At 36.9% G+C, this 25,001-nt stretch overlaps 1 protein-coding gene across 1 annotated transcript in view; it reads left to right on the forward strand.

Annotated features, from left to right (window-relative positions):
- LY75 (lymphocyte antigen 75) overlaps positions 1-22,600 on the forward strand; it is a 139,777-nt gene extending 117,177 nt beyond the window's left edge. The window contains exons 27-35 of the mRNA XM_043994952.1: positions 392-559; positions 4,710-4,826; positions 7,970-8,164; positions 11,701-11,927; positions 13,354-13,522; positions 16,748-16,891; positions 18,884-19,006; positions 19,953-20,120; positions 22,336-22,600. Coding sequence (XP_043850887.1) covers positions 392-559; positions 4,710-4,826; positions 7,970-8,164; positions 11,701-11,927; positions 13,354-13,522; positions 16,748-16,891; positions 18,884-19,006; positions 19,953-20,120; positions 22,336-22,514 — 1,490 coding nt within the window. The 3' untranslated portion in view covers positions 22,515-22,600. The remainder of the gene's footprint in view (positions 1-391; positions 560-4,709; positions 4,827-7,969; positions 8,165-11,700; positions 11,928-13,353; positions 13,523-16,747; positions 16,892-18,883; positions 19,007-19,952; positions 20,121-22,335) is intronic.
- The last annotated feature ends 2,401 nt before the right edge of the window (positions 22,601-25,001 follow it).

A 25,001-nucleotide genomic window follows, 5' to 3' on the forward strand; every position in this document is an offset into this window, starting at 1 on the left:
TATTCTCTCTCTGCCCCGAACACAATAATATTATATTCCAATTATATGCCACAATTTGTTCAGCCCATCCAATGGGTGCCCACTTTTTCTCCAGCTCATTGTCACCACAAAAAAATGCTGCTCTAAATATTTTTGTGCATATGTTACCTTTCCCTCTGTCTTTGACTTTTCTTAGTATATGCGTAGTGGTGCTATTGTTGAGCCAGAGTATATTCAGTTTGGTGATTTTTATATTAAAATTCCAAGTTGGTTTTCAAGATGGTTGGGAGAAGAATACCTATAGTGTCCACCTTATGGAGTCCTAGTGAGGAAGTGCTTCATCAATTTTAAATTACTATGTAAATATGATTATATGATTATAACCAGATGACGTTTGTATCATGTCTTCCAGACAAGACAGAAAAGGAGGTGAAGAAAGTTAACCCTGTTAAATGCCCATCCACTGTTCTCAATACACCTTGGATACCATTTCAGAATAGTTGCTACAATTTCATGATTGCCAAAAATAGGTTCTTAGCAGTAACAAGAGATGAAGTACAACTTCAGTGTCAGAAGCTAAGTAAGTATATTGTATTTTGGAATTTATCCTATGATTTCCAACTCTTGTATGCACAAGAAGGAGGAGAGAAGAATAGAGGGAGAACATGTTATCGGTATTTTTGTTTCATGCTATACTGATACTTCTCAGAATTTCTCATTAGGTATTTCCTAATCCTTTCATCAAAAAAGTATGAAGATTTCTGTATTCAGAAGATAAAAGCAGTAGCAGACTCTTTCCTCTTCCCATCAGTTTTAGAAACAAACAGGCGAACGTAAGTTTGTGGTGGTTGTTCAGTCACTTCAGATTCTTCAAGATCCCTTTTGGGGTTTTCTTGGCAAAGACACTGGAGTGTTTTGCCATTTTCTTCTCCAGCTCATTTTACAGATGAGGAAACTGAGGCAAACAGGGTTAAGTAACTTTCCAAGGGTCACACAGACCCTGGTGTTTGAGGCTAAATTTGAACTTGGGTCTTCCTTACTTCCAGCCCGTGTCACCTAGCTGCCCCATATTTTTTGGGGGGGGGGCAGGGCAATGAGGGTTAAGTGACTTGCCCAGGGTCACTCCCAAATCCAGGGCTGGTGCTCTATCCACTGCACCACCTAGCTGCCCCACTGCCCCATATCTTCAACATGTTAGAAAGTGTTTTATACAAGGTGTAGTCTATCAAAAAGAATACAGAAATCATGTGGGTGTTAACAAAGGGTTTTTAGCAAGGGTAGGAGTAAAAATGGGAGACTAGAAGAAGAATTGATGAGATAAGCATTAGGATAGAATTTTGCTCATAGGTTATTTTGGAAATTTAACAAAATAAAAGCTCTGCTCCTCCCGGCTATCACAAGTAGCCCCTACGTAAGGCAGGCAAGAGAAGGAGGAGCATAAATAAAATCCTATCCAAGCCCCTTTCTGTACAATCACAGAAAGCAGGCAGAGCTGACTGGGCCAGAGCTCAGAGGCTTTGCTCATGATACAGCCATAGCATAGAGACTTCAGAGAGATGCGGAGGAAGTGTCAGTACCAAAGGAAAATCCATTAAGGGAGCGCGACAGCTTTCAGTAGCGGCATAACTGCAATTATTCCCCTTGTCTCTGAGGCCAGGGCATCAAGGAGCTACGTCAGCAGAAGCCACGTCCGAGGACTTAACTGACCATTTGGCAAGTATTGGTTCTGTAAGCTTTAGTCATTTAGAATAGAGGTACACCTGCAACACTCCTCCGTGCAGCCCAAACCAGTTTAAAATATAATTGGGAGGGGGCAGCTAGGTGGTGCAGTGGATAAAGTACTGGCCCTGGATTCAGGAGGACCTGAGTTCAGATCTGGCCTCAGACACTTAACACTTATTAGCTATGTGACCCTGAGCAAGTCATTAACCCTCATTGCCCCACCCAAAAACACACACACACACACACTTGGGAGATAGTTAACAAAATAGATAAAATATATAGTAAGACATAGATGACATTTCATTTTAAAACTATGTTGATATGTGGCCCATGGAGATCCTTATGTATGAATTAGTGGCCCTATTTCTATTTGAGCTTGACATCACTGCTAGAAACATGGGTGCAAGGGATCCCTTTAACTAGAAATATTCTGGGTATGCCTTTCCTACCTGCTCCTTTGGTGTGAGTTTCCTATATTGTCTAGTGGTTGATGCTACTGGTCCTGGTCCTGGTCTCTTGAAAGGTTGTCCTGTGTGTGTATATACAAGTTTTAATTCAGTAAGCATTTTTTTTTCAGGGCAATGGGGGTTAAGTGACTTGCCCAGGGTCACACAGCTAGTGAGTATCAAGTGTCTGAGGCCATATTTGAACTCAGGTCCTCCTGAATCCAGGGCCAGTGCTTTATCCACTGTGCCACCTAGCTGCTCCTGTTCAGTAAGCATTTTTAAAATGCCTACTAGGTGCCAGGCACCACAATAAGTGCTGGGGACACAAGGAAAGGCAGTCATGTCTCCTGAGGAGCTCATAGTCTTATGGGGGAGATGACCTGCAAACAACTGTGTACAAACAAGCTATATACAGGATAAGTAGGAAATAATGAACAAAGGGAAGGTGCTATAATTAAGAAAGACTTGAAAGAAGCCCTGGGGTGGATCTGAGGAGAGAGAGCATTCTAGGCATGGGGGAAAACCAGTAAAATTGCCTTGAAGTTATGAGATGTCATGTTTTACTTGAGGAACAGAAAGGGGGCCACTGTCACTGAACTGAAGAGTACATGGTGGGGCAGCTAGAAGCACAGGCCCTGGATTCAGGAGGACCTGAGTTCAAATCCAGCCTCAGACACTTGACACTAGCTCTGTGACCTTGGGCAAGTCACTTAACACCCCCCCCCCAAAAAAAAGTACATGGGGAGGGAATGAGAATGGAAGGTGTTAAAAGACTGGAGAGTTGAGGGACTATGTTATAAATGGCTTTAAACATATGTACAGGTATGTATGGAGAGTGAATTATCTGATCAATCAAGGTTTCATCAATATTTTTTTTCTGCGTAAGAGAAACAATCCATAGATTGACTTGATCTGGCCAAAATCTCTACAGGTAGAAAAATGAGCTTAAGGAGCGTGTGGCTCATAGACCTTTTTCTGAGGGTCCTCCTCATTACTGCTTTGGTATTCCTACCCAGGAAAGAGAACATTTCCTCAGAAAGTCTCCCTTGAGGCAAAGTTGCATAAAGTTATGAGGGAAGGGGAATGGGATAGCCAAAGTTTATTACACACATTTCTCACTTTATATAAGTGGACTATTCCAAAGGCCTCTATGTGAAACAATTTTTATGAAATGTAAATTTGCCCCTACCTTACCCACTTCATTTAGCCAAAGGCATACACAAAATAATACCTTTACACAAGTCATAAAATGTACTAAAATGCTGTTATTAAATACTTTATCATGATAATAAACAGACATGAAATGAAAGGTAAAGTTAATGATAAAATATACACAGGACTATACAGCAACTTTGACATAGGTGTGCAGTGTCTTGTCCCTTCCCTACCCAGTGTACCTAGCCTTTATCACTGGTGGTTGACTGTGGTATATTTTTTATGAAGCTATCAAGAGATGTGTAGACAGTGGCTTTCTTTGTCCTTGTATATCTGATAATATCAATCAATATTATCTTCATCTAGTCTTTGAACTTTCAAAATTTTTGAAATATTTGGATCTAGCTTTTCAATACAAGAAAAAAATTTACTTGATGGAATGCTTCTATCAACTGTTTCATTGTGAACCCTTTTGGTTTGACCTCTTGTTCTGAAGTTTACCTTTCTTCTGCAATCTTTGCAGTTAGCTGCTCAATCAGATCTACGTTCAACAGTTCTCCATCAATTCCTCCGCATCATTCTCATGTACTTCTACCTACAATTCTTGTGCTAATTTTACAATCCTGTTACTTCTTTAAACATTTCATCTTTATCAAATCCACAAAAATTAGGAACAAATTGTAGGCATGCTTTTTTTTCCCCCAAAACTCTCTTCATACATGCTTCTGTAACATCTTCCTATGCCTTAGAAATATTCCAAATTGTATGGTAAATATTTAAGACTTCCAGAAATCTCTCAATGTCAAGTCCTTATCTGCATCCAAAGCTGCAACTGCCAGGGCAAATGTAGTGTGTAAATAATATGCCTTGACATTCACAATCACTCTCTGATCCTGATTTCTTTCAGAATTCTTTATGTAAAGTTGAATTTTCATAATGTGAATTTACACAAAGCGAGAACTATTTGTATATAAAATACTGTTCACTATTCATTTTAATTTGTGTTAAGGTGAGTTTGTCTCAACCCCACCCCCCACCCCGCCTAATGATTATAGTCATTCTGTGATATGGAATTTCTTAAAGCATACTATTTGAGTGGTTTGCTTGTCCTCCATAGAGATGGACCGGTACAGTCTGAAAAGGTACTTTGATGTTAGAAAGTGAAGGGTATAAACATGTTTTCATTTTTGTCCTATACAACTAGTTCTCTGCTTGATGTAGACCAAATTTAACTTCTTGACCTGCTTCCCGTTCCTATTTAGAAGTGTAGGGAAGTGTTTATATTGACATGTTATAATAATCTTTCACTGTAATTGGGCTTTGATGAGCTCATTCATCAAAGTAAACCTAAGTATTAAATGTTAACAGGTTTGACATGGAGTTAATTGAAGACTTTTGATTTAATAGATCCAAAGGCACACGCTCTGAGTATTCGAGAGGAGAGAGAGAATGACTTTGTTCGTGAACAGCTTCTCTACTTCAATTATATGGCTTCATGGGTATTGTTGGGTATAACTTATGATGGTGAGTTATGTCTGAAGTATTTTTTTCCTGTTTGGCCTTGTTCTACATAATTACCTATTTGTCAATTTACAAAAATATGAGTGACCAATGACAAATATAGCTCCATATTTAGGATTTAGGGCATTGAAGTAAAAAGCAATGCCTTTGTCTTATGTAAATTGTGATATCTTTTGCCCCACTCTTACCCCTTACACTCTACCCTTGCCAAAACTTAGAGCCAAGCAAAGGAAAATGATTTTTCCTTTAATTGGATATGTCATGGAAGATCTGAAATTAGGGAGCAGAAAAGAGGTCAGTAGTGAAGAGAGGCTTGGGAATCATATGCAGATGATAATAAAAGAATATAAGCTTCATATATATACACAGATGTGTGTACCATGTACATATATGTATAGACATGTATATATGTGCACATGTGTATATAATATATTACATATGCTTTATTTATGTGCTATATATACATACACATACATGAGATGGTGGAAGGTAGTGAAAAGATGTGAGAGAAAAGAGGCTCTGGAAATCATCAACTCTGATTATTTCAATCTTTTCTTGAAATAAACTTAATAAACTTAATAGATTAATTCCTCCACTTAATCCCTATTTCATTTTTTACTAATGATTGATAGTTCCTCTAGAGTTTTTATGGCTTTTGGATAAGTTGATTGGAGTGTGTGTTTGTGTGTGTATGTGTGTATACACACATATTTGATGAGATATATTTATTATATAAGATAAATATATTTGAGGTCTGTGCATATACATATACATACAAATGGAACTACATACCCCTTTTCTGTGTTGTAGACTCTTTTGCAATTTGGTAAAGTCAGTGGGCCCTTTCTCAAGATATTTTTAAAATTTCATAAACCCCATTTTAAGACACCCTCCACCCTGATCCCTTGTTTAAACTGTTATGGAGATTTTTTTTTAAGCTATCAGTCTAAAAGCCCATTTTAAGAATGTACAACACATTCTGAAATGTCTTCTAATACTTAATCTATCCTAAGGAACTATAGTTACCTCCCTTCAAATGAAGTAACCCAAATTCAGTTACTTTGACTATCAGTTTACATGAAGTACAGTCTACATTTTTAGCTACATCCTACATGACAACCTGCTGGATCTTGTTCATCCTTACTGTTTAATACATATAATATCTTTGCCTCTCAACCACTTGAAGGTAAACCCCCCTAAACACTATGACCCTATTTCCACCCCTCCTTCCCCATGCAGATGGGTAGCCCAGTGCCAATAGAGAGCACAAAAACCTAGGCCAAGCTATGGATATTGGGGGTGGTGGTGGCAAAGCTTAGAATTTAGTTGAATGCAAAAGGCAAATCTATAGTTTGGCCTCCTAATACTTTTACTTCTAATACCTTTTAGATATAAATGGAAAATATTTCTTTTGAAGATAGATGAGAAGTTTCTAGTGAAGATTCTTGAGGAGAATGACCTCAATATGTTAAGGAACCAATTGAATAAAAACAATAATAATTGACATATATAGCCCTTTAACATTGGCAAAGCACTTTAATTCCACTATCACATTTGAGTCCCCAGTATATGGGATATAGGTATTACAAGTATTCTTATGCTCATTTTGCAGATGAGTAAACTGAATCTGAAAGAGTTTAAGTTGTTTACTCAGGATTATCTAACTAGTAAGTGTTGGAGTTGATACTTGAATTTAGTTCAACATTCTGAATGTTCAATTATAGTCTTAATTTTCAGATCAGTTTGAAGGTTATATTTTTCATTCTATAGTCCAATTCTACAAAGAATATTTTGTTGCTTACTTTTTTAAATTATGACTGGCTCAAGATAAGGTCAGAACTAGAGAAAGAAGTTACAGGGTGCTAGAGTGACAATGTGGCCACTAAGAAATGCCTGTCACCTGGTAGAACTCATTCTACATGAGTAAGAGTTCTTTTTGCATAGGAACTATGGAATATGTATATCTGTTTACTAAGTGGGGAAAAAGAAAATAATTTTGGGAGAAGTAAAGTATCCTTGACCTTGAAGCATATGCCTTATTCTCTGTTGGTTAAGAGAATCATAAAAATAAATCAGCAGGCCATAAAATGTAAACATATGTACTGCTTCTCCCTAGCATAATTACTACAGACAGATGCTTAGGTTCTTTGCCAAGTGAGATGAGAACCAGTAGGGAAATGGGAATAACTAGGCCAAAAACTGGTAAGAAAATTGGAACATGGATGAACCTGGCACCATTTGTTATGCCAACTAGAATTTTGATGAGATTGGCACCTTCTTTGAAAACTACTTATAAGACTGGACAATAGTACTATATGCCACATTGAAATTTATGAATCTAGCACATACCCTATTTGCTTGTGCATTTACTCTCCCTCCACCATCACTTGTAAGAAGGTACAATCTTTAAAATTTGTTTAAATTCAGTCTAGTTGTTAGTGCTAACCCTGAACACTGTGTAAGATTAGTTGAAGAAATATAAGCTGCAAATAATTAAACCTTTCTTCATAAAAGCTAATGAGAGAATGTTCAATCCTGGTGCATGCCTCTTCATTTTCTCTTATCAAGTCTTCAAATATTTCTAACAGGTATGTAACTGATAGCCAAGACAACCCTCTAGAGAAAATTATATAACAACTGCCAGAGTTAATGACCCTTGGTCAGTTACCTAGAACACTTTCTTATTGTCGCAATTTAGCAGTCAAAAATCTGTAAAAATAGGAGGGAAATCAAGTAAATGTAGTCATTTCTGAAGAAATATGCAGAATTTCATCCACCTGTGTTTGCTGTAGGCTATTTCTATTTAACAAACTAAAGATTATTGAAGTATACCCAGATGCCAATAGTTCAGACCAAGACTAATGATTCCCAAACTTGATCTTATAGTACCCTATAGTATTGACACACATTAAAATCACACTTATTTTTTTAAATGGGGTAAATTAGAAGCATGACATGTGGTGCAGCAAGAGTTTTACAAAATCTAGGACAGGGAAAACATGACTCCACTACTCTGAAATTATCAAAGACTAATAAAAAAAGGGCATGAGAAGGAAGTTGTCAATTTAGACCCATTAGCCGCCCCATATGCATGTATAAAGCTTAACAATTTTGTTTCTAAACATTGAGAATATACTTCTCTTTAGATGATTCTTTAAAGTGGTCTGACAAGACTGCCTTGTCCTATACCAACTGGAAAAGAGGAAGACCAACTATAAAAAACAAGAAATTTTATGCTGGTTTGAATACCGATGGCTTCTGGGATGTCTACCTTTATAATAATGTCGAAGAAGCTCTTTATTTTCACCAACACAGCATTCTTGCTTGTAAAATTGAAATGGGTAAGTAATGAATCTAATTGTGATAATTAAGAGAAAAAAATGAAACAGGGATGAATATTAGTTAAGATGGCTTTGTTCTCATTATAATTAGAAAGGGAGGATTTAAATTCACAGGTGACAGTTTTTTTAGCATAATGGGAAGTGATCCAAAAAACTGCCTAGAAAAATACTAAGGATGCAATACTGTGATTGATTAGGACCTTAGAAATCGAATCCATTTACAGCATATTGACTAGGAAAATGTGGAGAGCTTTAAAAGTAGTTCAAGTGGAAAGTCTGAAAAATGTAAAAAGCAAGTATTGACCTAAATGTTTTTGATCTTAGCACTTTGCTCAAGCTTGGATGAAAAAAAGATTTTGGACAGTGGTCACTGAAGGTTTGAATTTAAGGAAAGATATAGAGAACCAGTCAGAGTCAGGAAGATGTGTTCAATTCTGGCCTCTGACAAATGCTAACTATGGCACTCTGAGTAATTAATTCATTTAACCCATCAGTGTCCCTAGACAATTTTCTAACAGTGTAAGCTGCAGAATTGGTGCTGATCTGCTCTGGTAAAGAGAGTTTTTCCTAGATCAGTGAAATCATAGGTCCAGTCCCTCTTGCAACCACCATCACTATCAAAAAAAAAAAAAAAAAGGAAGGAATAATTAAAAGTAAACTAAAGAATTCTCTTTGCCCTTTAAAGGATTATCACATAATATATTTAAATATCAATCAAAAGATTGCAAAGCATTTTTCTCACAATTCTATGCAGTATTTTCTCTTTTTTTAATTTTTAAATAATTTTTTTAATTTTTTGGCAGGACAGTAAGGGTTAAGTGACTTGCCCAGGGTCACACAGCTAGTAAGTGTCAAGTGTCTGAGGCCGGATTTGAGCTCAGGTCTTCCTGAATCCAGGGCCAGTGCTTTATCCACTGTGCCACCCAGCTGCCCCATCTATACAGTATTTTCACCACCATTTTACAGATTTAAAAACTGAGGCACCTAGAAGTTGAGACTTGCCCATGATCACACAGCTATTACATATATGAGGTAGAATTCAATTCCAGGCCTGTATTCTTGTCTGGCACTCCATCTGCTCTGCCATTTTGTTTCTGTATAATTGCACTGGATTTGAAGCCAGAAGAGCTGGGTTCACGTCACAGCTCCAATACTTGCCAACCTCCAATTCTCATCTGTAAAATGGGAATAACTTGTTCTATTTACCTTACAAGTTTGTGTGTGTGCATGTGTGTAGATGCACATACATATACATATATCTATAGACATATATACGTATATGCAAAGTGTATATGTGAGCTACACAAGTAGCAATACAACTTGCAAATAATAACTGGCATATCATTTATTGAGAATGTAGCTCTAAGACCTTAACTGATAATCAGAATAAAACACTATTTAGGGAGATTATAATATTTCCTTTGGAAATATTGAATAGGCTAGACTGGGTCCAGATCTTAATGGAAATATGGAGTCAGTTTTCACAGTCTATTGATAGATATAGACAGCCTCTTTCCCTCATTTAATATCCTATTCAAGTACTTGAACAGTGAAAGGGTAGAAGGATTGAAATCTCCTCCTTTGAACCATCTCACTACTATGATATATTCACCAGTCTTGGACATCAGTAGAACATCAGTATTATACTTCAGGGGGATGGCTCAGATCTAAACCTTTTAAGAGGAAGTAAGTGGGACGGCTAGATGGTACAGTGGATAGAGCACCGGCCCTGCATTCAGGAGGACCTGAGTTCAAGTCCAGCCTCAGACATTTGACACTTACTAGCTGTGTGACCCTGGGCAAGTCACTTCACCCTCATTGCCCTGCCCAAAAAAAAAAAGAGGAAGTAAGTAAGGTAAACTGGTTATCCTCTTAAGGTCCCTTTCATCACAGACTTCTTTTCTCTGAAAGAGAAAGTAATCACTATTAGGGATCAGGGACTATTTTTCATTTTGCATCCCATTGCTTATAAGTAAATACATGATTGATGAATTTGATTTCATCTAATCTGGGGACCATCTAGAAGCCCCTATATAGAAATCTTGACTCTACCACCTACTAGCTGTGTAACTTTAGACAAATCACTTAACTCTTCATGGTCTCGGTTTCTTCATCTGTAAAAGGGAGCTAGACTAGACAGTCTATAAAGTTTCTTCCTTCTCTGACATTCTGGGACTATGAGATCTGATAATGCCATCATCTAAAATGTTATTACTCAGTCCTATCATGAGTCTTCACATTTGTTAAACAAACAAACAAACAAACATGTAGTAGACACTTGGGGTATGCAGGGAAATACTTAACAACTGGCTCTCTAGGGGAGAAAAATGTATGTACAACACATGAGTTTAATCTTCATTATTAACATTTTCCCTATCATTTTTTAAAGTCTAGAAATCAACAAATCAGTAAATTAAATCCTGATTTGTAGCATTTGCCAACTTTCAAAGCATAAATATGCTGAAATTTTAAGAATCAGTTCGAACTGATATAAACCAATTCTAGCGCATGATAGCTGAAGTTTAAATCATGCCTAAGATCACCTCTGTACGATCCTAGGTAGTCTATCTGCTTCCAGTGATCCACAACATCCTGCCACCACTCTCTGAAAACGTCCAGTAGCTCCCCGTTAATTGTGCTGTCAAGCCCACATTCTTCAGCCTGGCATTCAAGGCCTTCCCTGACCTGGCTCTATCCCACCTATCAGACCCTCACTCCAACTTCCCCATAAGCATATTCTCTGTTCCAGTCAGGCCAGTCTTTTCACTATCACTCAAATATTTTATACTGACCACTTTTATTCATTCTGTTCCTCTACAGCAGACGCTCTTAACCTTTTTCTGTCATGGACCACATTGGCAGTCTACTAAAGCCTATGGACCCCTTTTCAGAATAATTTTTTAAATGCAGAAATTAAAATACATAGGATTACAAAGGAAACCAATTATATTGAAATACAGTTGTCATTAAAAAAAAATAAGTTCATGGACCTCAAGTTGAGAACTACTACTTCCATACTATTACCTTCCTTCTCACTCCCTGTCTTTCTAGATCCAGCCCATTCTTCAAGGGTCAGTATAGGCCCTTTGTCCTTTATGAATTCCTGTCTAACTGAGCAATCATTCACTGATTTCTCTCTTCTCTGAATTCTTTACTTGTCACCATATAATTTAATATTTAATACTGTTGAAATTATATCTATATCTATCTATCTATCTATACACATACTACAAACTCATTAAGGATAGGGATGATCTTCTCAAAGCATCTAGCATAGCGCTAGGCATATAATAGGCCTCCATAAATACTTGGGTGGTTGATTTGAAATAAGTGTCAGTGATCCCTCAACTCTAAATATTCTCTTTTTCCTTACCAATTTTTAATGATTAATTGAGCACCATAACTTTAAGAGGGATATTACCATCTAGTACTTAGCACAAGACCTTGCACTTAATAACTACTAGGTGACTGACTGTCTGAAGTATAGTTTAAATTTGTTTGAATTCAAGCACTAATACCTTATTTAAACATCACAGTTGAATACAAGGAAGAATACAACCGTACCCTGCCAAAATTAATTCCATATGAAGATTCTATATATAATGTTATTCAAAAAAAATTCACATGGTATGAAGCATTGAGAGAATGTTCCCAAAATGGGGGCTCTTTAACAAGTGTGCATGACAAAAATGATCAGCTCTTTTTGGAGGATCTTGCAAAACGCGATGGATTTCCATTATGGACGGGACTGTCAAGTCACGATGTAAGTAGCATATTATAGAATTATGTGTATAATGCATTCTTACGCATATTCAATCAGCATTATTTTCTTTTAGTAGATGAAAGCATTCATCTCATAAATTATGTATGGATCATAAATAGACCCTGCCCATAAATAATTAATTCCAAAAATTACTCTAAATTTGATGTCTTTGGGATATGATTTCCAAACCTGGCATGATAATTCAGTGTAGTATATTAAACTGAGTCTAGGTATCAGCACTATTGGGGGATTTTCTTTTTAAAAACATTTCTTGGGGGGCAGTTAGATGGCGCAGTGGTTAAAGCACCAACCCTGGATTCAGGAGTACCTGAGTTCAAATCCGGCCTCAGACACTTGACACTTACTAGCTGTGTGACCTTGGGCAAGTCACTTAACCCCCACTGCCTGCAAAAAAACAAAAACAAAAAACCATTTCTTTCCCTGCTACACACTCCAGTCCAAAGCACCCAAGTGTTCTAGGAATAGTTATAGCTCGGGACCATATTATTCTCTCTCTCTCATCAGAAATCCATGTTATCTATTGAGATTTTGATAATGGATAACAACTGCGGGGTTAGATGTCATAAGGAACATACCACATACCCCACCACAAGTACTTGTCCCAGATCCTTTCTTCCTCTGTGCTTACCCTTTTTTCTTCAACACCATTAAATAAAATTATTTCTACCTTTTCTATCTAAATTGTACCTGATACCAATGCACAAAGGCAGTGATCCTGACACAAGTTAAATGCAGAATAACAATAATAAATGATACTAGTAGATTTTGAGATTGTAATCCTAGATTTATAACAGATTCTGGGAGACAATTGTTTGACAATTTAAAGAAATATTTGCCCATATGCTTAAAATGGGATCAAAGGCTCATAGACCTAAAAGGGACCTTAGCATCCATCTAGAACAACCTTTTCATTTTATACATGAAGCCCTGGGACCCAGAAAGTTTGAGGTCATGTACTACCCATGGTACTTTGGGCAAATGACTTGTTTCTCTAGATCTATAAAATGAAGGAGTTGGACACTATTATCTCTTAAGGTCCTGGTTTAGTTCTAAATATCTACTATCTTAAGGATGTGTTTTAAATAAGTAGAAAAAAGTTCTTTAAGATTATCACATACAAATTGCTCCCAACATTTGTCACAATTTAGGGAACTTTTAAAAAAATCAGTCCTCTAGAGACAGAATAAAACCTCAAGTTGAATATCACAATTTTAATTTGTTTATAAGATAGTGTTCCAAGTTTTGTAGAAAATCTTGAAATTAAAAAGTCCTAGACCAATAAACCAAATGAATATCCCATTACATTAACTAATATACATTCCATTTTAAGTGCATATAGTGTTTTAAGTGTTCTTACCTAAACTTGTATCTAGACTCAGAACCTCATTATTACTCGTTAAAATAGGGAAATGACTCAACTTTTGAATGGTCTGATGGAAGCACATTTGACTATATTCCATGGAAGGAACAAAACTCCACAGGAAATTGTGTTGTTTTGGATGCTAAAGGAATTTGGAGGCATGAAAAATGCAACTCTGTTATGGACGGTGCTATTTGTTACAAACCTAAAAACGGTAAGTCTTCTTTTAGAATGTTATGATTGCTGCATGCGTATTTTACATAGCATTATCTTGGCAGTGCCACTGAACAACAAGAACCACCCACCCACTAAAATGTGAGACGACTTCTACTATCCCCCTGTTCCTCCCTCCTTTCTGAATATGCAAGTCAGGACAACTCTGTAGGACTTCTTGTGAGGGAACTCACTACATTTTTAACAGCAGTAGCAAAAGTATCAGAGGCTGGGGGTAGCTAGGTGGTGCAGTGGATAAAGCACTGGCCCTGGAGTCAGGAGGACCCGAGTTCAAATGTGGCCTCAGACGCTTGACACTAGCTGTTTGACCCTGGGCAAGTCACTTAACCCTCATTTGCCCTGCAAAAAAAAAAAAAAGTATCAGAGCTTTAGAGCTGGAAGAGGACCTTAGAGATTATCTCACTTCCTCATTTCACAGATAAAGAAGCTGAGGTCCAGATATGTTATGTAGAATGACTGTCCAAGGGTCATAGTTTTACACACGGTGGGAACTCATCACAGGTTTAAATTATTGCTGATCCATGAAAACATTTAGATAATTTGTAGCCACTATAGTTGAAATGAAAATATATCTAAAATTCTCACCTTTGGACCCTGGAACAAATAAGATGTGTAATTTTAGAGGCCTCCCTCTAAAGCAAGGCTTCTTAATCTGGAGCCCAGGGACCTGTGAACTTAGATGAAGCAAAAAAAATCTTTATTTTGATATAATTGATTTACTTTATTATTCTATTTTAAGAAAGGGTCCATGAAACACATAAAAAGTTAAAGAAACTTTGCCCTAAAAGCCTTTCTCCTGGAATTTTATGGTAGTTCTGATAGGATATATAGTATCCAAAATGTTAATGAGCATACATCCTTAATGCAAGATTAAAAATATCACATTTAAGTCAGTAAATCAAAAAACATTTATCAAGTACCTACTAGGTATAAGGCACTGTGCTAATCACTTGGTATATAAAATGCAAATAAAAACAAAGGTAGGTGACCTGACCCAAAAGGCATGTTGTTGTCTCTTAAGGGTAGGTACTGAGTTCACATCCCAACTCTGCTACTTACAATTTCTATCTTGGTTCCCTCATCTTTAAAATGAGGAATTTGGACTCGGCGATCCTTAAGATACCTTCCAACTCTATATCTTTTGATATGATATGAAAAACTTACAACAGGAAGTTCTTTAAAATAGCTTTTCAGGTTGTCATTTGCCAGTTATTGTTAGCCACTAGAATAAAAACAAATAGCTAGATTTACTTTACTATCCACTTAATATAGCCTGAAATGATGAGCTGCCTTTAATTTGCAAGTTTATAGTAAATGTACCAACCTGTAAATGTTCAGAGAGATAGCAATTAATATTTATATAGTGCTTGGGGCAGTAATACAGTGCTAGGCCTAAAGTCTGGAAGACATCTTCCCGAGTGCAAATCTGGCCTCAGACACTAGCTGGGTGACTCTGGGTGAGTCACTTAGCCCTGTTTGCCTCAGCACTTCATCTGTAAAATGAGCTGGAGAAGGAAATGGAAGACCACTTCAGTATCTTTTTTTTTTTTTTAAGTGAGGCAATTGAGGTTAAGTGACTTGCCCAGGGTCACACAGCTAGTAAGTGTTAAGTGTCTGAGGCCGGATTTGAACCCAGGTACTCCTGACTCCAGGTCTGGTGCTCTATCCACTGCTCCACCTAGCTGCCCCCCACTTCAGTATCTTTGCCAAGAAAACCCCAAATGGGGTCATGAAGAGTTGGACATGATTGAAATAACTGAACAACAACAAAATATAATTCTTACTATGTGCCAGTGCTAAGTGCTTTACTATGATCTCATTTGATCTATACAACAACAATCAAAACAAACAGAGGTTAAGTTACTTGCCCAATCTTACGCAGCTAATAAGTTTTTGAGGTTGAATTTGAACTCATTTCTTCTTGATTCCAGACCTAACACTCTAGGAGAGTTGTCTATTTAAACATAATCTACTAAGGATCTTTTGTCCTAAAAACAACAACCACTAAAAATACCCTCTAAACTTCCTTTTGTGTAGCACAGGAATTACTTTTGTTACTTAGAACAGAAGAGAAAGTGAAAGGCAAGTAAATGATTCCAAGGTGTTATGTTTGTCAGCTAGGCAATAAGGAGTAACATGGAAGTTAGGATGGAATGTCATTATTTATGGAAATAGTTTTGGATTTCAGGTGACCAAGGGATAGCTATGTAGAGATATCCTTTGGGCAGCTAGAGATACAAAAAGTTCATAACTACAGATGAAAAGAAACCTCAAAAATAAAAGGTATGGTAGAAGGCACAAGAGTAAGCACCTTGATGAAATTAAGCTCACAGAGGGGAAAAAAACAGAGGAATAAGAACTGAGGCTAGTAGAAGGTTTTGTGTTACAAGTTGGTGAAAAGAACACCTAGTGGAGGAGATGGAGGTTAATAAGGAAGGCAACTCATAGAGTGTTGCAAAATCCAAGGAAGGAGAGAATTTTAGCAATTACCTGAGTTGTTCCCTACCTTTGCTTTTTTTTTTTCCGCAACATAAAAACTACTTCAGAGTGCACTGCTTACAAAACATCTACAACTGTGAGACAAGGTCAACCCATATCTGACTAAGAATATTCTCTACAACATTCCCAAAAAAGAGTTGTTATAAGGAAAATGCTTTGTAAACTTTACAATTTTATATCAATGTTGAGCTTTCTTTTTCTTTTTTTTTTTCCTTTTTTGGAGGGGAAGGAAGGCATTATGGTACAATGGGAAACCCACCTGGTCAGAATTCAGAGGACCTAGATTCAAATCCTGTCTCTGACTCTTACTACCTCTATGACCTTGGGCAAATCACTTACCTTTCCTAGGCCTCAGTTTTCTCACCAAAATGATGAAGCTGGACTTGATGCCCTCTCAGGTCTCTTCTGGCTCTTAATCTATGATCCTATGGTGGTTGTCTTCTAATTTCAGTAGTTTTTAAAACAAACAAACAAACAAAAAACTATGTCCTAGAAAGATGTTTTACTACTGACTGGAACTTGAATTCTGAGAAGGGAGGGTCCTTTGTCCTTCACTAGGTGTACTTACTAAGGTGCCATCTACCAACAGGACTGTCCTTTGCTACAAATAGAGAAGCTTTATTGGATTTACAAGAGACAGTTTCTCTTATATACCTATAAGTAATCATCTTATCAATTGGTGGGGTTTTGTGGGGGTTTTTTGCAGCTAAAATACAGCCTCTTCAAAAACACTCATCAAGGTGTCCATCACCCAAAGGGACCCCATGGATTCCATTTGGAGATTCCTGTTATACATTCAACAAGTCATTGCACAATTTATCCGAGGCCACACAGTTGTGTCCAGAACTTGGTATGATAAACTTCTCTATTACTTAACTTAGATTAGCTCCAGGTGAGAACTAGAGAACAAAAGAAAAGAAATTCATAGTGATTCAGACCATCCTATGTAACTATCCGATTTCAGTGAAAAAAGCAACATGGGGGATGGGGGGGGTGATGGCTTTTAGTCATGGCAGTAATGCATTATATGGGTCATTTAGTTGGGTCTCCTTGGATGCACAATCCATGGAGATCATTTACTCAGATTGGGAAAATGCCCTCTATATTGAGTATCTAGCATATTGTCCATCTGGTCAGCATCCTTACATTAACAATTTCACCACACAAATGGAAATTTCATCCAATTATTCTGTTCCTGTCTGTGAGGAGTCTTCCAATTTTTATTTATCTGAAAAGATGTTCTAATACATGGAGGGTGTTGAGTAACAGAATTGTATCTATGATATGCTACTTCACATATAAAACTTAAGATAAATTAAGAAAATCCCTAACACTAAAGGATGTAAAGAAATAAAAAACCCTTTGGAGCTCTTATCCATGTAGCAATATCCTTATTATAGGCAATTAGATGGGACAATGGATAGTATTCTGTGCTTGGAGTCAGAAAGACCTAGATTCATTCTACCCTCAGACATTTCCTAGCTGTGTGACCCTGGGCAAGTCACTTAAATGTTGTCTGCCTCAGTTTCCTCCTCTGTAAAATTAGGATAATAGTACCCTTTAATCCACCTAGTTGTTATGGTAACAAAATGAGATAATATTTATGAAGCACTTTGTGAGCCTTAAATACTTACTTTCATTATGATCATGATGTACAATTTGAGACATGGTTGTATTTCATTTCTCAGCATGAAATGTATTTAATACATGAATATTCCTTCTCTGTTTATTGTCTTACCAGAAGTTGGCCTGACAGCATACTAACTCTTAGGTGTCTACATCACCTGCACAATCACCTGCTACAGGCCTTGTTATTCCATGGCAACTGCCTAACTACAAACCTAGACCAACCAATCAATCAACAAGCATCTATCCGTTAAACACCCATACAATATACAAGACACTAGGATAAGTCCTGAGGAGACAAAGATAAAAGCTGCCCAGTTATTAACTCCTAGGGAGCTAACACCCTAATTCTGAACTCACATTCTAACAGACTTTTTAGAACCGCAGCTTGGAAGCTGACAAGAAATTGACATAGAATCATACAATCCTTTTAAAGGTCTCTGCGTTGACTTTCCAGTTAAATGTTTCCATTTCGAAATTCAGTAACTCTTGGGAAACAAAGCAGCATGTTTATGAATTGATGATGAAAAATATATGAGAGATAAGAGCTACCTAGCTTAATCTTCTACTTACCAGCCAGTGGCTATTTTAAGGACCTGCAATGAATGGGCAGGTGAAAGCCCATTTCCTTGACCTTGACTATCCCAAACAGAAGGTGTTTTGAAAGGCTCCTAGGGCACATAGCATATTAAACATTTCATTTCTATCCTAGTAGAAACAAATTAAAAACTGATATGTGCAAAAAGTGATGTTTTAGTCAAGTTAAAAATGGCCATTTTTCCACCATTTTATTTCCCTAGTCCTTATCTCTAGCCGCTATGGCAGAGAAGGTTCTGAAGACTGAATCTTCAGGATTTAAAAAATGTCACTCTAACAATATTTCTAAGAAGTTAAAATCCTCTACTTACAAAATTATCAGTCTGGAAATTTGGGGTCTATTCTTTCATACCAACTGTCTTTTTAGGGAAATGGGGGTATTTATCCATAGTTTTAGTAGCTACTGGTTTCACATGGTCTTTTTTAGATTAGTTTCTATATAAAGGTTTAGGATTTGGGGGGTAAAAATTGATTTTTTTTTACATGGTTCAAATTGTATCTTTCTGTATCCACGTTTTCCCTTAATAGCTTTCTTTAATGTATTACAGATTAGCCATTTGTGTGTATTGAAAACTCCTAAAGTAGATATGCCTTTAACGTACTAATTTTATTACTGCAGATAGTGCAGCAACTATTGTTACCATAAAAAATGAAGATGAGAATAAGTTTGTGAGCAGAATGATAAGAGAACATAATTATGTCACAATGAGAGTTTGGCTTGGATTATCTCAACACTCTAATGGTAAGAGTTACTTTTCTGTGTTCATTGTGCAGACAAATCTCTGACTGGTCTCATAGAAACTTGTCTCCATTTCAGCCTTTTCAGTAGAATATGAAATAGTGGGCTTTACAAAAAAATCTTCCTTGTTGGTGAAGAACCTCAGGTTCCTGCCATTTTAACACTGGTTGAAGCAACTGCCATTGTTGAGCTATGTGCTGACCAATCGACAAACATTAAGCACCTACTATGTGAAAAGCACTAGGGATACATGATGAAATAAGCTGTACCCTAAAGGAGTTTACATTCTAATGGAAAAGACGGTCATTACATATATAGGAATATGCAAAACATAGAAGGCAGAGGGGAGGATTTAAGAATGAGTTTTATTTTAAGAATGTGAAGTTTAAGATAGAATGATATGGTAGGGACAACTAGGTGGCACAGTGGATAGAGCACCAGCCCTGGAGTGAGGAAGACCCAAGTTCAAATCTAGCCTCAGACATTTACTAGCTATTCGACCCTGGACAAGTCACTTAACCTGGATTGCCGAAGGGAAGGAGGGAAGGGGAGAGAGAGAGAGAGAGAGAGAGAGAGAGAGAGAGAGAGAGAGAGAGAGAGAGAGAAAATGATTCACTTTGACAAAAGGGCCTAAACTTGTATTCAGATTAATTCCTAACAGTGATTGTTACAAAATGATATGACTGATATTTGCACTCTGGCATAAGACCTATAGAATTAATGTAAAGCACTATTTTGTTGGTGGAAGTTTTGACTGAACAAAGAGAATGAATTAGGGGAAAAAAGTACAAAAAAAGAGAGAATGAATTAGGGCATTGTAGTGAAGATGCCTTCATCCAACCTACCCATTGTAAAAAATATAACTCTTTTTATGCTTCAGAACGTTCTCATATGTTTGCTTAAAATTTTAGAGGTGATAACCAACCCTTACTATAATCCCTTCTTACAGATGAGTCTTGGAGCTGGTTGGATGGTTCAGTAGCAGAGTATGTCAAATGGGGAAATGAAAGTATGAATATTGGTGGAAAGTGTAGCATCTTGCTGGCCTCAAGTGAAACATGGACTAAAGTTAAATGTGACCAAGGCCACGGAAGAGTTGTTTGCAAAGTCCCTATGGGTAAGTTTTGACTTGGTCTTAAACAGACTATATAGAGGTTTATAATGAATACTTCTGTAGAGTAGCATGTTGCCAGAAAAATAATATACATATCAACCAGGGGCAAAGGTTTGGCTTTGGTCCAATGCTTATCAATCCTTGAAGCAGCACTCCAATGAATTATGGAAAATTGTTTTGCATAGAGATTACAATAAAACTTGATTAAATACAAAGAAAAATGCAAGAGCTATCTTAGACTAATTTGAAAGCTAACAACCATATTAACCTCCATGTAACTAACTTCTGCCTAGGGAAAAAGTTGAAGCACCTTCATTTTAAAAGAAATTTTTTACTTTGAAAAGTTGTTAAGAATGTAATTTAATTGAGGCAGCATAGTGTAGTAGAAGAGGGCCAAATTTGGTAGCAAAGAACATGAATTTACCACTTAAATGATCTTCAGACAAATCACTTAACCTCTCCATACCTCGGTTTCCTCATCTGTAAAATTAGGTTAGAGGGGGCAGCTAGATGGCGCAGTGGATAGAGCACTGGCCTTGGAGTCAGGAGTACCTGAGTTCAAATCCAGCCTCAGACACTTAACACACTTACTAGCTGTGTGACCTTGGGCAAGTCACTTAACCCCAACTGCCTCACTAAAAAAAAAAAAAAAATTAGGTTAGAGGAGGTGGTCTAAGGTCTCTTCCTGCTCTAAATTTATGATCATATGAATGTGTAGAAACTTGAACTTTGATTATTTTATTGTTGATTTACTTTCCTTCTTTCCTCAGACCCATTAAATTTCATGGTAACTTTGAATCTATGCATGGATTGTTTTTAATTGTTACTAACTACTGAAAATCATCTGGGGAAAATATAATTACACAGATGTTTCATCACTCATTGGTACCATAGTATAAAATACCACATTAGTGATCATATTATCTCCATGGGAAAAGCTTCTGAATTTTTCACAATTCAGCACTTCTTTCCATGTGGGTGTTGGGGGGTGCAGGGGAGGCAGAATACTTTCCCATTTTAGTGAGCAGAATGTTAAAGATGAAACACTGATGCTGATTTATTAATCAGCATAGAACCTGAATTGTGGAAAGCTAGAAATCTACACTTTAAATCACCCTTGTGGTTTGATCATTTAAAAATTAAATAGTATTAAGTGATTCACAAATAACAGTTTAACCAGGGCAATGGAAAATTTTCTATAATTATAGCTCAGTTCAATGCAAATGAAACATAAGAAGATTGTAGTTTTTAGCAACTTGTCTAGGATCAAAAAATATGCTGAAGTATGATTCCCTAAAAAGACTGCTCTGAGAATATGAGAATTGTAAAAGTTTCTTGATCTTGTTTTAGAAGAAATTGCTTAAAAGTCAAGAGAATATTAATTAAATACATTTTATATAATAAATGGGGCAGCTAGGTGGCACGGCGGATAGAGTGATGGCCCTGAAGTAGGAGGACCTGAGTTCAAATCCAGCCTCAGACACTTAACTAGCGGTATAACCCTGGGCAAGTCACTTAACATTGTTTGTCTCGGTTCCTCATCAGTAAAATGAAGTGGCAAACCACTCTAATATCTCTGTCAATGAAACCCCAAATGGGGTCACAAAGAGTCAGATGTGACTTAAAAAATGACCAAACAATAACAAATATAGTAAATAACATGTTTTTTCCTCAAATTAATTGTTGAAGTACAAAAATGGCTGGAATTTCTTAAGAACAAGAATAGCTAGCATTTATATGGCATTCTAAGGTTTGTTTTTTGGTTTTGGTTTTGGTTTTTTTTGGTGAGGCAATTGGGGTTAAGTGACTTGCCCAGGGTCACATAGCTAGTAAGTGTTAAGTGTCTGAGGACAGATTTGAACTCAGGTCCTCCTGACTCTAGGGCTGGTGCTTTATCCACTGCGCCACCTAGCTGCCCCCATTCTAAGGTTTGTAAAGCACTTTACAAATATAATTGTATTTGATCCTCACAACAAGCCTGGGAGGTAGGTGCTATTATTATCCCCATTTTACAGACAAGGAAACTGAGGCACAGAGAGGTCAAGTGACTTGTCCTCAGTCACATAGCTAGGAAGTATCTGATTGAAACAAACACCCATGAACTTAAGATTTTCTATGTACTGGGCTGAATTGATGTGCTTTTACATGCTTTTAATAAAACCAAAAATACTGATTATCTTTTCCCCTTCTCATTTCCTCCAACCCCTTCCAAATATAGGAACAAACTACAGAGGAGTGGCTATCGCAATTGCGTTTATGACTTTCTTAGTTCTAGTTTGTGTACTGATTTGGTGCCTCTACCAAAAGAAACGTTTTCAGTGGGCTGGCTTCTCTTTGGTGCGCTTTGACCATGGGGCGAATGAAGATGAGATTGTGCTTCCATCATTCCATGACTGAATTATTCTAGAAGCTTGATGATTTGCCATTTGTTAAAGAGAAGTAGATTTTCAAATATATTGCAAGGAATGTGGTGCCTATTTCACATGGACCTTTGGGAACATTTTAGGTCTCTAAAGTTTGGTTGGTTGTTTTTGATTTTGTTTTTTTGGTTGTTTTTTTAAAGTCCATACTCACAGTTACATGCCATTTTTTATTATCTTAGTTATTAGAGTGCTGAAACTAGAATGAAAAACTGAATTGCAAATAGTAAGGTTAATTTAATGGGTGTTTGAGCTGACCATGTCACAACATAGGATACTGAATGCATAAGAAAATGAATGAATGCTATTGTGCTAGGTCATGCATCTCTAATTGGTGGAAAAACTGAAGGTGGATGTTGCATTGTATTAGAACATTCTGCCTTGTGGACAGTGTAATTTCCACATTTGTGTGGTTTACAACTGGTATACACTGGTTAGGGACAACCAAATGTATAATCAAGGAGCAACCAAATTTAAGTATGACCAGAAATGTGTGGGGTATTTCCTCCATTTTTAGTCATTTGGCTAAAGGCTAAGAGAGGGGAGGAGGGTGGTAAAATCTTTTCCTGTTGTGAAACAATGGGAAATGTTGACTGACTCATTGCTTTGTAAGAGTGTCAACTTTTGGCAAGCTACTTCTTCTGCTACACATTTTGATGATAACTAAGGTTTCTTTCATCTCAAAAATTCCTTTCCTATTCATAATTTTGCTTAGAATAACACAGCTTCTAACCTTAGAAGGGCTTTGGCTCTTCACTTCCTAAAGTATGGGGTGTGGGGGGGGAACACTATTTTAAAGTTAGATGGGCATTTAGTGTTCACCCCATTATGGTGACAGTGTTTTTATATAATTATATATGTTACTGAAGGTTGTTTCCCACTAAAGGAAACCAATTAAAACAGCAACTGGAAAATGAGACATGATATACCTCACTGGGCTATTTTTTTTTTACTCAAACTGCTTTCCTGCCTCCCCCCACCCCAAAAAAACCCCCAAACCCCCACAACTTAGGACATCAATGAACAAGCATTTATTAAATGTGTCTAACATGCCTCGGGCTGTGTTAAGCACTGGATATACAAAGAAAGGCAAAAGCAGTGTCTGCCCCTAAGGAGCTCCCATTCTAATTAGGGAAGAGGCAGCATGTAAATTAAGTAGGTGGTACATACAAGATAACCTTAAAAGGGAAATTAGGGCAATGAAGAGAATAATGGATGTATCCTATACCTGTGAATATAGAGAGATTTTTAACTTGAGATTTAAATATTACTACAATTCCTAATATAATATTTAATATCATGAATTGTCAAGGAACATTAATTTTCTATGGTTAATGCTATAACATTTTATAATTTGGCATCTAGTTCTAATGATGGCACCCTCTGGAAATGCTAATTTTGTATAAATGTTTTATTCAGTATTCTACTTATAAATATTTGCACTTCTGAGAATTTTTGTATACAAATATGCATAGTTTTATTTTATAGCTTGCTCCCAAGGCCTTTAAATTATGTTAAAGTTGTGAATAGTTTTCAAAATAACTCTTAATATATTCTGCAAATATCTTGTTTTATTGGAGTAAACAAACGCCTTAAGTTCACCATACTAGTTTTTTTGCCCTAGAAATTGTACAATGTAGCATCTGAGTCTATATTGTTAAGAGCTAAGACAATGTATTTATGGGAGATGTGCAAATATGTACAGTAACAATGCCTTTAAGACATTTTCTTAATTAAAAAAAGTTGGAATTCTTCTGGAAAATGTTTATTTCCAGACTGAGATTCATTATGCCTAGAACATAATATTATGAGAAAATGGTCAGCCATCCTGCTTAGTATTAACTGCCTTACAACACTCATCTTTACCAATGTTGTAAAATGAAATTGTCATCTAGCCTTCACATTTCTGACATGTCCATTTTCATGGATTGAGAGTTGACTCGCTCATGAATGAAATGTGTCCATTTCTGTATTTCTTAGACAAGTTAGAACTGACTCCCACTCAAATTTACTAGCAGCCTGCTCTCCTCTTTATTTAGCCTGTTTCAATATAGATGAGTTTGAGGAAGGGAAATAGAAGAGCCTCCAGAAAAACTGGCTTGTGGACAGTCAGTGGGATAGGTAACAGTATAGGCAGTATCATTAAAGTGGTGCCTCAAAACCAGTCTGCAAAGTTAACTTCTTGACAAAAGAGCTGCCTGAGAGAGAGAGAGAGAGAGAGAGAGAGAGAGAGAGAGAGAGAGAGAGAGACTGTTCAACTCCCACATAACTGTTCCAACAAAACCCTGAAGTTTGCAACAGACCAAATAATTCAGAAAGTTGATGAATTTCCAGTAAGTGATAGCTTCCATTTCAAAACTCCACAAAAAAGGAGGCCATGGACAATAGGAAGAAGGGTCCTTCCAGCAAAGTGAGCACCAGTGTGACTAAGCTCTATATAGCTGGAGGTAGAAGGCTCTTCTGA

The sequence above is a fragment of the Dromiciops gliroides genome, chromosome 3 (assembly GCF_019393635.1).
Source record: "Dromiciops gliroides isolate mDroGli1 chromosome 3, mDroGli1.pri, whole genome shotgun sequence".
Taxonomy (NCBI): domain Eukaryota; kingdom Metazoa; phylum Chordata; class Mammalia; order Microbiotheria; family Microbiotheriidae; genus Dromiciops; species Dromiciops gliroides.